Source organism: Dermochelys coriacea, chromosome 1 (assembly GCF_009764565.3).
Source record: "Dermochelys coriacea isolate rDerCor1 chromosome 1, rDerCor1.pri.v4, whole genome shotgun sequence".
Classification (NCBI taxonomy): Eukaryota; Metazoa; Chordata; order Testudines; family Dermochelyidae; genus Dermochelys; species Dermochelys coriacea.
This window is the reverse complement of record NC_050068.2, coordinates 326,065,107-326,083,389: the sequence shown is the minus strand read 5'-3', so window position 1 is coordinate 326,083,389 and position 18,283 is coordinate 326,065,107. Positions and strand designations below refer to the sequence as shown.

Below are 18,283 nucleotides of genomic sequence, written 5' to 3'. Positions count from 1 at the left end.
CTATCCTACAAAATTAATCTGTCATTTTGGCCATTATGATCCATTTCCCACTAAAGGAAAAACATATTTTTTGTAAACTTACAAAGATAAAGGAGAGTGACAGATTGCATTTCTCCTGTATGACTTTGCTGGTTGGTCTAATGATGGTGTTCCAATCGACCAGTGACAGTTTACCAATATTAGCATTTTTTGAGGATTTACATAGAAGTTGGTGTTTTGTAATGTGGTCAGTTCTTTTCTGTTAAAGTATGGTATACAATAAATATGTATGTTTTATCAGGGAGAGGAGCATGATGTGAGGACAGGACTGAGAGCCAAGAAGTATAACGTTCTAATTCCAGTTCTGCCACTGACTATCTCTGTGGCCTCAGATGGATCATTTATTCTTTCTGTCTCCATTTCTCCATCTGTAAAATGAGATAATGCTACTGACTTGTCTCACAAGATTATGGACAGGGTTAATTAGTTGTTTTGTAAAGTGTTTTTTGAAGATGGAGTGCTATAAAATGTATATTGTCTTTATGACTAGATTCTTCGAATTATGGAATCCATTTGGGAAGCAGAATCTTTGGACCTGTGTTTGTTGCCATATGGTTGCATTTCTACGGGAAATAAAATAGGTACAGTACACTTGAGGAGATCAGTAGATTTCAGAATGTCATTATGGTAACAAATAACAAAAATTGTACATAAAGTTTATATTGTATGTCTCTGTGGAAGTCATGGCTCTAGGGTGAGCCTTACTTTTGACCCCTCTCTCAGTCCCTCCCTAAGCATCACTTTCAAGTTGATAGGCCCAGCACTTGCATTTCTCTGAATGGAATCACCACCCCTATTTACCCAAACTGTCTTTGGCCCCTGCTATATGCTTCCTCCCGGGAGCTGTCATCAGTATGACAATGCAATGACCAATCTGCTTCCTCAAAGCAAAGTGTTATTTATTTATCCATAGGTACACAGCAATTAGAGAAAGATGAGTTAAAACAACATGAAGCCCATACACATATTGTCTTACCGAAAGCTTCACATTTTCTCCAAGATGTTGGTTGGCCTGACTTATCCCTGGTACTCCCACTCTTCTGGGAGCCAGGTTACAATCTGTTTTTCTGCAGACCCTGTTTTTCTCCATCTCTCCTGAGCTTCAGGTGGTGTCCCTCTTTAAAACCAAACTCGCTCCTTTGTTCTTTGTTTCCATGTGCTGTCCCCCATCCCCTCATTGCCAAGGCAGTATTGTGTCCAACTTTGACAGGGACAAAACTTCAAAGGCCTTGACACCAGTATTATTTGTTAAACAATGATGATTGGGGCTGTCTAAAGCTTGATCTACACTGGTGACTTCTGCCGGTACAGCTGTGTCACTCAGGAGTGTGAAGAAGTGTGACCCCTTACTGACATAGCTATGTCAACAAAAACCCCTAGTATAGATGTAGCTATCCCAGCAAAACTGCACGTTTACTGGGATAGCTTGTTTCACTTGTCAGGATAGTTTTTACTATTTCACCACAAAATGCAGCTTCGCTGGTGTAGCTATATCCACCTTTTGCACTGGTGTAGCTTATTCCATTTGGGGAATAGGTTTAAGCTATGCTGGCAAAAGAAGTCTTTTGATGGTATAAGCTGCATCTCCACTACAGGGTTTGTCAGTATAGCTATACTGGCATTCCTTTTTAAGCATAGACAAGGACTAAAGTAATTAACTTTGGTTTCCTGGAGACATGCAGACCTTCCCAAGACTGAGTTAACTGTTTGCACCCACATAGCAGATGACACAGCATGATAGTAATCAAATAGGTAGAGGTCTATGTAATATTCACAAAAAATAATACAGGTATTTCCCACATTCTTCACAATACACATTTTTTCTTTTTTTTTTAAACTTTCCTCTTCCCCCCTGCAACAGAAACTGCTTTATAGGCAGAATAATATGAAAGCAGTACTGCTAAAATTAAGAATTCTCTAAAATATCTCTAAAGTAATTTTTCTAAAAGCTACAAATATGTGGCATAGAGAATATGTGATGTTGCAGTGGAAAGATTTCATCAAGGTTGCTTTGCGGTCACCTGCATTACTCATTCATGACTTCATGAGTTCTGAGAAATGCAGCAGTCCCAAATGCATGCTTATTAAAATGCAGGATGTTGCAATATAAAGGGTATTTCTCTTTCTTGATACATATTATGTTTTTAAAATCAGAGATTACTATTCAAATTATATAAAATGAAAATCAAAAGAAATTAAACATGAATGATATGTGAAAATATTACTTGATACATGTATTTTACCATTAACTGTTAATGTTAAAATGTTTTCAAATTTTGTGGCCTCTCCGTTAGACCCTTTTTTAAGAAAATGTAGTATTTTCCAGAAACTATAAGACTGAATTTTATTCCATATAAATTTATCTTAAAACTATCCAATAACATAAAAATAGAATTGCAGAGGGGAAAAATCTGCCAGTTATTACAAGGTCCTTAAGCTTAGTTTATAGCTCACATTACTCTCTCTTCTTTTATGGGTTTTTAATAGGCTCCCAATTTTTTATTTCCAGAAAATATATTCTTTTGTACTTCATAGATTCCCTTTTCCATGTGATGGATTTAAGAATTGTGTACCCCTCCATATCACAAAAAAAGGACAATGTTGGTCAAATGAAGGGACAGTCTCAGCTCATTATTGTATGTTTTCTCAGATTAAACTAGTGTTCTTCTATATGTGACTTTTTGGTGCACCATTTTGAGGTCTCCAGGAGGTTACATTCTCTTGGACCAAAACCAGAGGGTCATGATAGGCAAGTGGTCTGCCAGAGCATTCACTTGCAGATTTCCCCAAATCTCATTTTTCTCCCCAATGTTATTCAAATATATATGAAGCTGCTGTTTGTGAACCAACACAAATTGAAGTTCCAGCAATATGGAGACTACTCAGTTCTAAATTCCCTTAACATCAAATATAGAAAAGAACCATCTTTCAGGTTTTTCAGTACCTGGATGGGAGAGCAGCCAGCTGAAGCTGGATGCAAGCAAAATCAAGATGATTTTGGTGGGAAGAGGGAAGCACTTCATGTGTAATGCCTCAAGATGAAGTTTGCAGCCTTGCGGGCCTCTGCATTCCTAACTGCTAATGAATGCTCAAACAGTCCCTGCTCTAAAAAACACGCTCTCTGATGCATTGCTGGCCAGAATGCTGCATCTTATTGTGTCAGACTCAGATGTGACCAGGGGGATTCACATGCTTGTGACCACTGGATGTGATTATTGCTGATCATTATACCTATGAATGAAGCTGCCAGCTCTGAAGAGGCTTCATCTGTTACAGAGTGTAGAAAAGTTTCAGAGTAGCAGCCATGTTAGTCTGTGTCCACAAAAAGAAAAGGAGTACTTGTGGCACCTTAGAGACTAACAAATATATTAGAGCATAAGCTTTCATGGGCTACAGCCCACTTCATTGGATGCATAGAATGGAACATATAGTAAGAAGAAATACATATATACATACAGATAAGTTGGAAGTTGCCATACAAACTGTGAGAGGCTAATTAGGCAAGATGAGCTATTATCAGCAGGAGAAAAAAACTTTTGTAATGATAATCAAGATTGTCTATTTGGACAGTTGACAAGAAGGTGTGAGGATACTTAACTTTAGGGAAATAGATTCAATATGTGTAATGACCCAGCCACTCCCAGTTCAAACCCAAGTTAATGGTATCTAGTGTGCATATTAATTCAAGCTGAGCAGTTTCTCGTTGGAGTCTGTTTTTGAAGCTTTTCTGTTGCAAAATTGCCTCCCTTAAATCTTTTACTGAGTGGCCAGAGAGGTTGAAGGACGCACCACACGATCCATTGTCTACAGCCAAGCTCTAAGAACTACATTTGCTCCAATCCCTCAGACAGAGACAAACATCTACAAGATCTCTATCAAGCATTCTTAAAACTACAATACCCACATGCTGAAGTGAAAAAAAAGATTGACAGAGCCAGAAGAGTACCTAGAAGTCACCTACTACAGGACAGGCCCAACAAAGAAAATAACAGAACACCACTAGCTGTCACCTTCAGCCCCCAACTAAAACCTCTCGAGCGCATCATCAAAGATTTACAACCTATCCTGAAAAATGATCCCAAACTCTCACAGATCTTGGGAGACAGACCAGTCCTCGCTTACAGACAGCCCCCCAACCTGAAGCAAATACTCTCTAGCAACCACACACCGCACAACAAAAACACTAACCCAGGAACCTATCCTTGCAACAAAGCCCGATGCCAACTCTGTCCACATATTTATTCAAATGACACCATCATAGGACCTAATCACATTAGCGACGCCATCAGGGGCTCGTTCACCTGCACATCTCCTAATGTGATATATGCCATCATGTGCCAGCAATGCCCCTCTGCCATGTACATTGGCCAAACTGGACAGTCTCTACGCAAAAGAATAAATGGACACAAATCTGACATCAGGAATCATAACATTCAAAAACTGCTAGGAGAACACTTCAATCTCTCTGGCCACTCAGTAAAAGATTTAAAGGTGGCAATTTTGCAGCAGAAAAGCTTCAAAAACAGACTCCAACAAGAAACTGCTACACTTGAATTAATATGCAAACTAGATACCATTAACTTCGGTTTGAATAGAAACTGGGAGTGGCTGGGTCATTACACATATTGAATCTATTTCCCTAAAGTTAAGTATCCTCACACCTTCTTGTCAACTATCTTAATGGGCCATCTTGATTATCACTACAGAAGTTTTTTTTTTCTCCTGCTGATAATAGCTCATCTTGCCTAATTAGCCTCTCACAGTTTGTATGGCAACTTCCAACTTATCTGTATGTGTGTGTCTTCTTACTATATGTTCCATTCTGTGCATCCGATGAAGTGGGCTGTAACCCACAAAAGCTTATGCTCCAATAAATTTGTTAGTCTACAGAGTGTAAAAAGTGCCTGTTTAGCAACACAGGTTTCAGAGTAGCAGCCATGTTAGTCTGTATTCGCAAAAAGAAAAGGAGTACTTGTGGCACCTTAGAGACTAACAAATTTATTAGAGCATAAGCTTTCGTGAGCTACAGCTTCATCGGATGCATTTGGTGGAAAAAACAGAGGGGAAATTGATATACACACACAGAGAACATGAAACAATGGGTTTATCATACACACTGTAAGGAGAGTGATCACTTAAGATAAGCCATCACCAGCAGCAGGGGGGGAAAGGAGGAAAACCTTTCATGGTGACAAGCAAGGTAGGCTATTTTCAGCAGTTAACAAGAATATCTGAGGAACAGTGGGGGGTGGGGTGGGCGGGAGAAATAACATGGGGAAATAGTTTTACTTTGTGTAATGACTCATCCATTCCCAGTCTCTATTCAAGCCTAAGTTAATTGTATCCAGTTTGCAATAATTCCAATTCAGCAGTCTCTCGTTGGCAGTCTGTTTTTGAAGCTTTTTTGTTGAAGGATAGCCACCCTCAGGTCTGTAATATAGTGACCGGAGAGACTGAAGTGTTCTCCAACTGGTTTTTGAATGTTATAATTCTTGATGTCTGATTTGTGTCCATTCATTCTTTTACGTAGAGACTGTCCAGTTTGACCAATGTACACGGCAGAGGGGCATTGCTGGCACATGATGGCATATATCACATTGGTGTTTGTCTCTGTCTGAAGGGTTGGCAGAGACAAACACCTACAAGATCTCTATCATGCATTCCTACAACTACAATACCCACCTGCTGAAGTGAAGAAACAGATTGACAGAGCCGGAAGAGTACCCAGAAGTCACCTACTACAGGACAGGCCCAACAAAGAAAATAACAGAACGCCACTAGCCATCACCTTCAGCCCCCAACTAAAACCTCTCCAACGCATCATCAAGGATCTACAACCTATCCTGAAGGACGACCCATCACTCTCACAGATCTTGGGAGACAGGCCAGTCCTTGCTTACAGACAGCCCCCCAATCTGAAGCAAATACCAGCAACCACACATCACACAACAGAACCACTAATCCAGGAACCTATCCTTGCAACAAAGCCCGTTGCCAACTCTGTCCACATATCTATTCAGAGGACACCATCATAGGGCCTAATCACATCAGCCACACTATCAGAGGCTCGTTCACCTGCGCATCTACCAATGTGATATATGCCATCAAGTGCCAGCAATGCCCCACTGCCGTGTACATTGGTCAAACTGGACAGTCTGTACGTAAAAGAATGAATGGACACAAATCAGACGTCAAGAATTATAACATTCAAAAACCAGTTGGAGAACACTTCAATCTCTCTGGTCACTCAATTACAGACCTAAGAGTGGCTATCCTTCAACAAAAAAGCTTCAAAAACAGACTCCAACGAGAGACTGCTGAATTGGAATTAATTTGCAAACTTGGTACAATTAACTTAGGCTTGAATAGAGACTGGGAATGGATGAGTCATTACACAAAGTAAAACTATTTCCCCATGTTATTTCTCCCCCCCCGCACCCCCCACTGTTCCTCAGATATTCTTGTTAACTGCTGGAAATAGCCTACCTTGCTTGTCACCATGAAAGGTTTTCCTCCTTTCCCCCCTGCTGCTGGTGATGGCTTATCTTAAGTGATCACTCTCCTTACAGTGTGTATGATAAACCCATTGTTTCATGTTCTCTGTGTGTGTATATTAATCTCCCCTCTGTTTTTTCCACCAAATAGATCCGATGAAGTGAGCTGTAGCTCACGAAAGCTTATGCTCTAATAAATTTGTAGTCTCTAAGGTGCCACAAGTACTCCTTTTCTTTTAGCAACACAGGTTACCAGAAGCACATCAACCCGGTACTTTCCTCTCTGCACTGCCTCCCTGTGAAACAGAGTCAAATCCAAGTGTGTTGTCCCAGTAATCAACACCCTCAATAGGATTGGCCCTAGCAACCTAAGAGATCACCTCTCCCTCTGACTGACCTCCCAGGATAGCTGTGTTCCACTGGAACCACAAAAGAGTTGACCAACAGAGGGAGGCTTTTGTGCACAGGAGAGATAACTGTGGTAAAAGCTGGACCAAGTGACTGGAATTCACTTCCATGTGAGATAAGAGTGGCTGTGAACATCACCATGTGCAAAGCAAAATAAAAATTCATTATACTTCACTGTCTCATAATAATTGTTACTTAAAAAAAAACTACACACATGCTCAGAATTAAATAGTTATTTCCTCGCAGTAGGAGGATTTGGCAGAGAGTATGGGGGGGAGGAAGAGGATTACTATGTTGTCTTTCTCTTATTTGTGAGGCCCTCAGAGACTATGGTAACAAGTTCAGGCTAAGGACCGAGACAGATAGAAATGTGTACTCAGGAAGAGCATGCAGGATGCTGAGCACAGGAGTTCCCTATGCTGCCAGAAACTTGAGGCAGTGTAGGGAGCACAGCACAAAAGAACTGGAGCCATCAGGAATCTCTCCCAGGGATCGGAAAGGGAAAGAGAAAAGAAAAATATCCCGATATTCCTTCCTAGTAGCTATGTGTAAGAGCCTGGGAGAGGGGAGATAGTGTGTGAAATAGTAGCACAGAACCACAAAGCCATGGATGATAACCTGATATTACATTTGCAGTATTTGTACTGTAGTGTTGCTTTGAGACAAAATGACTGAGTTGTGACAATGCAACCTCCTAATGTAAATATCTCAACAGAATATAAGACCTTCACTCTGTGACTTTGTGGTTCTATGAAATAATATGCAGACAGCATTGGTTTTATATATATATAAAAATAAAACTAAAGTGTTTTAGAAAATAAAATTTTTATTTCCTCCTTGTCTTTTGTAGGAATGATTGAAATTGTGAAAGATGCTACAACAATTGCCAAAATTCAGCAAAGTACAGTTGGCAACACAGGTGCATTTAAGGATGAAATACTAAATCAGTGGCTGAAAGACAGATGTGTGATTGAAGAAAAGGTAAATTCTTACACTTTGAATTGGATTATCAAAAGCACCTAAGTGACTTAGGTGCACAAGTCCCATTGAAAGTCCCAAAAGTGTTCTGTAACACACACACTGCATCCTCTTTGTAAATTACTCTGTTTTGTTATTTTTAAATTGGTTCACAGGTTTCATTAACATAGTTTGTTTTTCTTTTAAAAATAAATGTTACTGTATGTTGTAGCAGAACAAGTACTAGGGTGCATATGATGGGGTGTCATGTAACAGGGCAAAACGAAAGCGAACAGTCATCGTCCTGAGTAACAAGGTCTTTTTTATCCCTTTTGTGGATGGTATTTTGAAGTGATGCATGGTGAGCTGATTAAAGCAAGCACTGTTAGGAAGATGGTAAAAGGCAGCATGGTTAGTGTTAAGCATGGGACTGGGAGCTGACACTGGCTTTCACACTGATTTGCTGTGTGGCTTTGGGCAAATCATTAATCTTCTGCACGTGTTTTTCCTCTATAAAATTGGGACAACAATATAAATGTAGCTCACAGGTGTGTTGTGGTAATTAATAAGGGCCTGATCCTGCAAGGTGCCACAGGGTACGGGCTCTGGGGCTGCTGCCCGGTCCCACCTAGCAGGAGTCTGGGGTACAGGGCTGCCACCCGGCCCCACAGGCTCCAGGGTCGGGTCGCCAGCCCTGCACAGTGGGGATCCAGGGTCAGAGCTGCTGCCCAGCGCTACACAACAGAGGTCTGGGGTCCAGGGTCGGGGCTGCTACCCAGCCCCGCATGGTGGGGTCCAGAGTCCCCACCCCCCTGCTTCCCACCCAGGACTCTGCTCCTGGCCCCATCTGTGGAGGGGAATCTGGGTGGGAGGAGCTGGGCATAAGGGTCTGTGGGGAGGTTTGCGGGGTCCACTGTGGTTCTCAATCTGCAGCCCAGGTACCACATTGTAGGCCGCATATGTGGTCTACAATGATAAATTGTTTGAGAAACACTGATATAAGCAATAGAATATTCTTACTTTTATTCTTGTTATTAATTAGTTTCAGGCAGCAGTGGAAAGATTTGTTTATTCTTGTTCTGGTTACTGTGTGGCAACCTTTGTACTTGGAATAGGAGACAGACACAATGACAACATTATGATTACAGAATCAGGTGAGGTTTTTTTATGAATGACATACTTCAAATAGGGACTGGGTATGTTTTATTAGATGTGTGTTTCAACAGATATTTAATTGATATTTACATCTTACTCATTATTCGTCATATCCTTGTACCTTTTATTTATTAACATTAGTATTTAAACTTACTCACGAATATGTAAGACTGCACTGACTAAAGTTAGGGTGGAAATGTTTACTCATGTAACATAAATAGGTTTGGTAACATTTGTATTGAAGTGCATGGGTTCTGTGCTACTGGTGTAGCTTTATGGACATTTATTTCAGCTGTTTTTCCTGTGTATTTTTTTTAATGTGTGTCAAACCCAAATTCAAAAAAAGTCAAACAAAATCAACAACTTTAGCACCCTAATTCTACCATCAGAAACATGGATGCAACTCTGGTTGAGTTTAATGGGTAGAATTGGGCTGTTAGTGAAATGGCTTCGTTTCCAATAAACTCGTATATACCTTTATGAAAAGATCCTGCAGAATTAATGAATACAGAATATAATGTATCTTTGTTACAGATATCTATATTGTGGTTAAAAAATAACTACAGAAAGGGTTATATTATGTATTAAATCTTAAAGGAGTAATTTCTGTGGAACCATATTGGTTTCATCTCTATTGTATTTTATGGGGGCTTTTCCACAAGGGTATATGGTGGTATGGATTTAAGGCACAAGTTTTCATGGTACAAGCACCTTATTTTATCATGTAACTTGTGATGTATATGTTATAAGGTCCCAATAGTAACAATGCCACTAACAGAAATGGATAAAAATATAGCAGTTCTGCCTGCTTATTAAGGGATAGAAAAAATAAATCTGAACAATAAATATTTTGCTCAGAGGATATGAGGATGTATAAAAAGGAGAACAGATAGTCTGTTGTAGTAAACCAGAGTTATATTATAGTAAACTAATATAAGATAAACTATTAAAAGGTTGCTATCCATAGTATTATGGATGCCAGTGGAAATATTTGTCTGCTACTTATTTATCAGCCTAATCTTGAATTCACTTTCTTATAAAGGTAATCTCTTTCATATTGACTTTGGCCATATTCTTGGGAATTACAAAAGCTTCCTTGGAATTAATAAGGAAAGAGTCCCTTTTGTGTTGACACCAGATTTTCTTTTTGTCATGGGAACTTCTGGAAAGAAGACAAGTCTGCATTTCAATAAATTTCAGGTAAGGAGTCAATCTTCTGATATAAATAAGTTAAACAGTGTTTTATTTTTTGAGACTAACATTTGGTGCCTTAGTCTTCAAAATTTAAGACTTCCCTGTTAATAAAATGTACTGAACCAAAATCAAATTCTAGGTTATTTTAGGCCCAACTAAGTTCTCAGATTACCTATATGATTATGGGAACTAGAATTCAAAAGGCACATACAGAGCTGCTTGGGGCAGCATTACCCTGCAATGGAAATGAATGGGAAGACCTGTTACTCTATTTCATGTTTTGAATGGGATCACCCAGTATGACATACCAGGATACAGTCCAGACTAATGAGCAGCTGTGTCACCCCTGCCCTGCAACCTGGGGTGCTTTACAATGCCTTGCTGAAGTAGCTCCCACTTGGGCCACTCACAAATAGCTTTCTTGCATGCAAACCACACCCTGAGTGGCTGTGTGCAACTGCAGCCTGCCAACCATTCTGGGTTACACTGTGGCTCTCCCCGGCCTTGGTTATACTGCCAGGTGACCACAACACATCCTCTTTCCCACCAGAAATGTATGTCCTGTATTGCCCAGCCTTTTCCTGGAGAGTACAAAGTATTTTAACTCTGTTACTCTTTAAAGGGAATGATACGCCATCTTATTATCTCAAATAATTATTCAGGCACTTAAATTTAAACACATTGGATTAGATGATACAATAAAACATGTTTATTAACTACAAAGAGAGATTTTAAGTAGGTACAAGTAATGAGAAATAAAAGTCAGAAAAATAACTTTCTGTTTGGGCAGGACTGTGGGGTTTGGAACATGTGTTAAGAACATCATACAGGGCATCATACAGGCCTTTACATATAATGTTGCCACACATATTTTATCAGGACGATACTGATCAACAAATTACAAGATTTCAAATGACACCTTAGAAGACATGCCTTGGGACAAAATTATTACAACAGTGTTTAGGGTATGAATACAAGTATTCTGTTATATCCAGTTAATAGAATGATTTTCACTAGACAATTTATATTTATTATTAAGTTTCGATATATATAAAATTAGAGAAGACTAATGGAATTTGCTAGAGTCAGCCATAGTGTGAGCAGGTGCTGTGCATACTTCTAACTGCTATGCCAGGGAAACTCATTCCTGATCTGCATGCCTATTTCAGTCCTGGAATTCTGTTTCTGAATAGAAATTTCCAGTTGTCCTGAACTGTGGCAGGTTTTGTAGTGTTTTTTTTTCATATGTCCTAAGTGTAGGATAGTGTTTCCTTCTCTGGAGTGCTATCACTTTAACAACGAGGCCTTCCAAAATGGCTAAGCACATGACTTTGTAGTGTTATATAGGACCTGTAGAAGAAACCAATTTAGTAGGCTTAAGAAAGATAACAAGATAATGGCTTCCAGTGCTGCTGCTCTGAGATGTTTAAAGTGGGCATTTTTTCGGGTAAAATCTTCTATATTTGAACCTATATGTATTGTTCCATCTTCAAATAAGTTTTTCTGAAATGAAATTTCCATTTCTAAACACAAGGCAGCTGCCATTTTCCAACCTGTGCTTTTAAAAGTAAGTGAGTACCCGCTGCTGGTTTTGAGCCTTTATTTTGAATCAAAAGCAATTCTAGCATCATCTTAGTGTGAAAGGATTTCATTGCTCTAGCAGTGCAGAATTCTAAATGACCTGCAGATCCATCATATTTGTAAGGTGATAGAACATTTAAAAGTCAAACTATTGCAAAGTCTTTTATAAAGCTAGGCATTTCTTGGCTGTTGAAAGGTAGGAGAGTTGAACCCCCCTTCAAAGGAGGATTTGAACCGAACATAGCTGTGTACCAGAGCAGAAGTGCTCTTGCAGACACTGTATAAGCCATGCATGAATGTGGGGTTCAAATGCGAGTGTGAATTGGCAGGTGATGTTCAGTCTGGAAGCAGTGAGTAGATAGACAGCAAGAAAATATACCCCAAGGGAACTGTGGGAAGACATGGTAGCTACACTGTACTGCCATTCCCCAGTGTTGATGCACTGAACCAGTGTAAACTGGCACATGGGACAGTATGACTTTCCCCAGGGTCTGGGAAGCTACACTACTGCAAAAATCTCTAATGTACACAAAGCTGGTGTGGGCCTTAAATCACAATCTTTCCCCCAAAATCCAAATTGCAGTCCTCTAAATCATACAGACATTGTTGCATGTAAGATGGGCAGTCTAATTTCCATTTGGGCCAATAAACAGATAAAAAGTAGTTAACCAGTTCATATTTCACATTGGTAGATGTGCTACCAATCTACCAATGTGATATATGTCATCATGTGCCAGCAATGCTCCTCTGCCATGTACATTGGCCAAACCGGACAGTCTCTACGCGAAAGAATAAATGGACACAAATCTGACATCAAGAATTAGAACATTCAAAAACCAGTAGGAGAACACTTGTCTCCCTGACGCTCAATAACAGACTTAAAAGTGACAATTCTTCAACAAAAAACCTTCAAAAACAGACTCCAACAAGAAACTACAGAACTGGAATTAATTTGCAAACTGGACACCATCAAATTAGGCCTGAATAAAGACTGAGAGTGGATGGGTCACTACAAAACCTAATTCCCCCCTTTTTGTCAACTGTTTGAAATGGGCCACCTTGATTAGGTTTAATTCATTAGCACTACAAAAGTGATTTTTTCCTCCCTTCTTGTCAACTATTGAGAACAGCCCACTTCCACCTTAATTGAATTGGCTCGTTAGCACTTACCCCCCACTTGGCAAGGCAACTCTAATCTTTTCATATGCTATGTATTTATACCTCTCTACTGTATTTTCCACTTCATGCAGCTGATGAAGTGGGTTTTAACCCACGAAAGCTTATGCCCAGATAAATTTGTTAGTCTCTAAGGTGCTACAAGGACTCGTTGTTGTTATTACAAAGTGAGTTGGTTTGGATTCTCCTATGATAAATGGAAATGTTACTGATTTTAGAGAAAGATGATAAATTAATGAGGTTTCTTTCATTGTTACTGGCAATTATTACACATTAGGAAAATTAAACTTAAATCCTCTTTTTTACTAAAAAGCTTATGTTTGATTAATTTATGTAATGCTGTTATAAAAAGCCCTTTAGTTTTTGCAACAAAACATGGATGCATGCCTCAATAGCTACCAATGCATCCAAAGCAATGGATGGGGAAGTTAGCTTAATGTTTCTGTTAAAATGAATAGTAGGGAAATTAAGTGTTAGCAATTTAACATGGTTGATTAGTATTGTGAAATTGAAATTTAAACAAGTTCCTAAATGAGCTTCCTAAAACCTTCTGTTTCAGTCTGCTTTAGTTAGTTAACAAAACTTTCTTCCCTTGTGTAGGACATTTGTGTGAAGGCTTATCTCGCTCTTCGACATCACACAAACCTGCTGATCATTCTGTTTTCCATGATGCTAATGACTGGAATGCCCCAATTAACCAGCAAAGAAGATATTGAATATATCCGGGATGCTCTAACTGTAGGTAAAAATGAGGAAGATGCTAAAAAGCATTTTCTGGATCAGATTGAGGTTTGCAGAGATAAAGGCTGGACTGTGCAGTTTAACTGGTTTTTACATCTTGTGCTTGGAATCAAACAAGGAGTAGAAAAGCATTCTGCCTAATGTTTCTGTAAAATAACTATGGATATAACTAGAACGTTAACAAGTTAGGGTGTTTATTTACAGCTTACTAGTAATTGAACCATCAAAGTTTTCTTTTAATTTGCTAACAGTTTAAATAGGACTTCTAAAAATGGAAAACTGCTTTGCCCTGAACTTCAAGAACGTCAATCTGTTTCTTACAGAAAAAGATTTTCTGGAGTTGCTAACATTGCAAATACTGTTTTTTATTTGTTAGTAGCTTTGCTGATGTGGCCTACAATTTTCCCATTTGTCTTCACGGTAGCTTCAGAAAAAGACAAAGCAAGGAGTGGAGCATGATGATAGCCTGGGAACTGAAACACGGGTGCTCTGTGACTTTCCCCTAAATTATGCATGTTTGTCAGGCCCTTCAAGAGAAGGAGGATTTTTATTTATTCATTTTAAATAATCTGATTGTAAGTTCCCCTACAGGACGTATACTTCTTCAGGAGGGCTTTATTACCAAGCGTTCTTCACCCTCATTCTTCTCCTTCATCCTTTCCTTAACTCCTTGTTCCCCCTTGACCAGGCCTGAAAGAGAGTCTACGTTTAAAAATTAGACCAACTTAGCTATGTTGCTCAGGGTTGTGAAGAATTTCATGCTCACCACCAGTGTAACCACAGCTAGGTCGACGGAAGAATTTTTCCATTGACCTATCTACCACCTCTGAGAGATGGATTAACTACATTGGTGGAAAAAACAGTGATTTAAAAAAAAAAAAAAAAAAAAAGCTCAACCCATTTATAATTTTACAGCTTGTCATGACCCAGTAAATAGTCTGGGGGTAGAGGCCCTGGGATGGTTTCAGTCAGATCCTGTCTCGAGAAGGGGTTGGGTCCTACCTGGCACTCACCCCACAATGGCGGCTCCTGCAGCTCCTGTGCTGTAGGGCTAGCTGTGCTTGGCTCTTGGCTCTGGGTGTTGCAACCTCCAAGGTTGCAGCACTGCTCAGGTGTGGCCCCGCCTCCCTGCCTGGATTAAATTTGTGTGAATGGAGTTGTGACTTGACTCATGGGGTTGCAGTGTCATTCACTCAAATTTGGCCTACCTGGACTCCTGTCCTGTTGATAGCTGGGCCAAATCTGAGTGGTGCTGGGACCCCACAGGTTGCAGAGCTAGGAGGAGGGAGTGAGCCCAGCCAGTCCAGTGGGACTAGAGCCACAGGAGCTGCCACAAAACCTTTTGAAACATTCTGGTGACCCAGTTTTGTGTCCTAACCCAAAGGTTGAGAAACTGTGGTCTAGGGAGAACCTTACATTACCATTGGTATAGCTTTCTGAACCATAAAACCAAAGGCCTAATTGGCCCTTTCACAGAAGTGCCCACAGAACATCTCCTTTACCTTAAAGTTCCTGGGTTTGCTCCGATAATTTTCTTTTAAGTTTAAGTGTTTCAATTTTCATTTTTAAGTTCCTTTTTTAAATGAATTATTTTGTTGAATATTACTGGAATTCTGTGCCTACATTAAAAGCTTTATAAAAGTAACTTCCTTGTTCCTTAAAAGAATCTTCTCTAAGAACAATTTGCCAAATGTTTAAGAAGCCCAAAGGTTATTTATTCTTCAGTGACATATTTTCAAGTTATACCAATTAGGAATGAAATGTAATCTTTGAAATTGTGTATATTTTACTATTTGTAGTGTTTGTTTTATTTTTAAAGTTCTTTTAAAATAATTGACTATTGAGAAGCTATTTATGAAAGGAATTAAATTTTTTATTTTTAATTTAAGTATAAACTAAATCTAAAGACAAGGAAATACTGGGGGCAAATATTAGGTGTATATTTTTAACTATTTCTCTAATAGCATATCTGAAAATAATTAATTGATCCTATTAATATAAGAAAAAGCAAAACATAATTTACAGCATGAAATTTGCTTCTGACTTAAATTATTAAAATACTCTCCCTGCTGATTAATTGATTTTACCAAAGAGAGAAAACAGCTTACAGTATGGCCTATTTGCACGCACTTGTGCCTATGTAATTGCTTCTTTTATTACATATTGACATGGGTTCTACGTTAAACTCAGATGATCAACTGGATTTGCTAATTTCTGTTGTTGTTTGTATCTATCATTTCGCACCGTTGCTTAGATTTTAGAAGAACTACTGAGTGTGCTCTTAAAAGATTTGGAATAAATGTACTGTAGTTGGTATCTCAATTATGAGAGATACAACGAATTTTTGGTTTTTAAATGGAGGTACTTAATTGATTGCTCTCCACAAAGGTATTTTTGATGTATATGGTAAATTCTGATGAGACGGTCCAAAATGCTTACATGTTGTTATGAAATCATTTTCCATTCTGACACATAATGACCCTGTGCAAAATGGTTTTAAAAGCATGCTGAGGTGTAATGTATGATAAGCATTGTGATATTCTTGGTTTTGTGCTCTATAGTCCTGAAATAAATTCTCTCTTATTTGATGATAAATCATGAAATAAAAGAATTTCTTTTTCAAAAATAAATAAATAGTCTTCTGTTTCTCCAATAATTCAAAAAACATGTATGGAACTTCTTGAAGAAATGTTCTTCAAAGCCCAGCTTTGAGGACATTTTTATTCTTAAGTCTAAAGCTTCACAAACAGCCCTCCCCACCCTCCTAATTCTAGGGACTTTGTCAATATGAAACAAAAGAGAAGACTCCAGTTTCATGATTTTCCACCCTGAGGGCAAACCCCCATTTTCTACTGGGATTTTATAAACCTTGGTTCTGTTGTTTAAAGCAAACTTGATTTAAATTTTGCTATGATTTTAAATTAAATTGTCGGCTGTTAATATTAGAATACTTGAGTCAGCAATATTTGAAACAATGGTCGCAGTTTTGCCAGGTAATGCCATTCATAAGCAAACCTGTTCATGTAAATAAAGATCTAACAGCAATATAGCCCTGGGAGAGAAGTTTACAATCTACTACTAAGTTTAAAGCATGTATCAGCAGTTTATTATGTGCTACAAGCTGACAGAAAAACCTTATCAATTAAAGCACTATATAGTATGAAAATAGGATTTGAGGCTAGAATTTAGTAAAAAGTTATCTGAAATCTTACAAAATCTGTTTAGGCTATCCAGAGATTATGATAATACAGGAACGCAGAACTTTGTTATACACAGACTTTTATGGGGGAGGGGAGCAGGGACCATTATAGCAGGAAGGGAGAGACAAGAGAGAACAAAGGGGAGAATCAAATCAGTATCTGAGATGTTTGTATACTGATGTGAGACGTATGGGGAATAAGCAGGAAGAATTTGAAATGCTAGTTAACATACACAACTATGACATAGTTGTCATCACAGAGACTTGGTGAGGTAATACACATGACTGGAATATTGGTATAGAAGGGTACAGTTTGCTCAGGAGGGACAGGCAAGGAAGAAAGGGAGAAGGTGTTGCTTAAAAATTAAAAATACGTATACTTGTACTGAGGTTGAGATAGAAATAGGAGACAGACTTGTTGAAAGTCTCTGGGTAAGGATAAAAGGGGTTAAAAACATGTCATGGTAGGGGTCTGCTACAGACCACTTAACCAAGAAGAAGAGGTAGGTGCGGCTTTTTTTAAACAAATAACAACATTCAAAGCATGGGACTTGGAGGTGATGGGGGACTTCAACTACCCAGACATCTGTTGTAAAAATAATACAGCAGGGCACAGATTATCCAGCAAGTTCTTGGAATGTATTGGAGACAATTTTTTATTTCAGAAGGTGGAGAAAGCTACTAGGGGAGAGGCTGTTCTACGTTTGATTTTCACGAATAGGGAGGAACTGGATGAGAATTTGAAAGTGGAAGGCAGCTTAGGTGAAAATGATCATGAAATACATTCGAATGCATTAGAAGCAAGAGGAAGACCAAGGACAGGATAGGCCCCTTACTCAATAACAGAAAAAAAAACAAAAACAGAAAATGTGGAAATGGCAGAAGTGCTAAATGACTTTTTTGTTTGTGTAAACCAAAAAGGTTAATAGCGATTGGACATCTAACATAATGAATGCCAGTGAAAATGAGGTAGTATCAGAGGCTAAAATAAGAGAAGAACAAGTTAAAAATTACTTAGACAAGTTAGATGTCTTAAAGTCACCAGGGTCTGATGGAATACATCCTAGAATGCTCAAGGAACTGACTGAGGAGATATCTGTGCCATTAGCGATTATCTTCAAAAAGTCATGGAAGATGGGAGAGACTCCAGAGGACTGGAAAGGGGCAAATATAGTGCCAATCTATAAAAAGGGAAATAAGGACAACCCTGGGAATTACAGATCAGTCACCTTAACTTCAGTACCTGAAAATATAATGAAGCAAATAATTAAGCAATCAGTTTGCAGACACCTAGAACATCACGTCCCTGCGGCCCCCCACTTCCCGCAGCTCCCATTGG

At 38.9% G+C, this 18,283-nt stretch overlaps 1 protein-coding gene across 2 annotated transcripts in view; it reads left to right on the top strand.

The window, feature by feature from the left end:
* The window catches only part of PIK3CG (phosphatidylinositol-4,5-bisphosphate 3-kinase catalytic subunit gamma), a 55,446-nt gene extending 39,071 nt beyond the window's left edge, over positions 1 to 16,375 (top strand). For both annotated transcript variants that reach the window (XM_038398662.2, XM_038398679.2), the window contains exons 7-11: positions 530 to 620; positions 7,792 to 7,922; positions 8,941 to 9,052; positions 10,096 to 10,253; positions 13,605 to 16,375. In XM_038398662.2, coding sequence (XP_038254590.1) covers positions 530 to 620; positions 7,792 to 7,922; positions 8,941 to 9,052; positions 10,096 to 10,253; positions 13,605 to 13,886 — 774 coding nt within the window. In that variant the 3' untranslated portion in view covers positions 13,887 to 16,375. The remainder of the gene's footprint in view (positions 1 to 529; positions 621 to 7,791; positions 7,923 to 8,940; positions 9,053 to 10,095; positions 10,254 to 13,604) is intronic.
* The last annotated feature ends 1,908 nt before the right edge of the window (positions 16,376 to 18,283 follow it).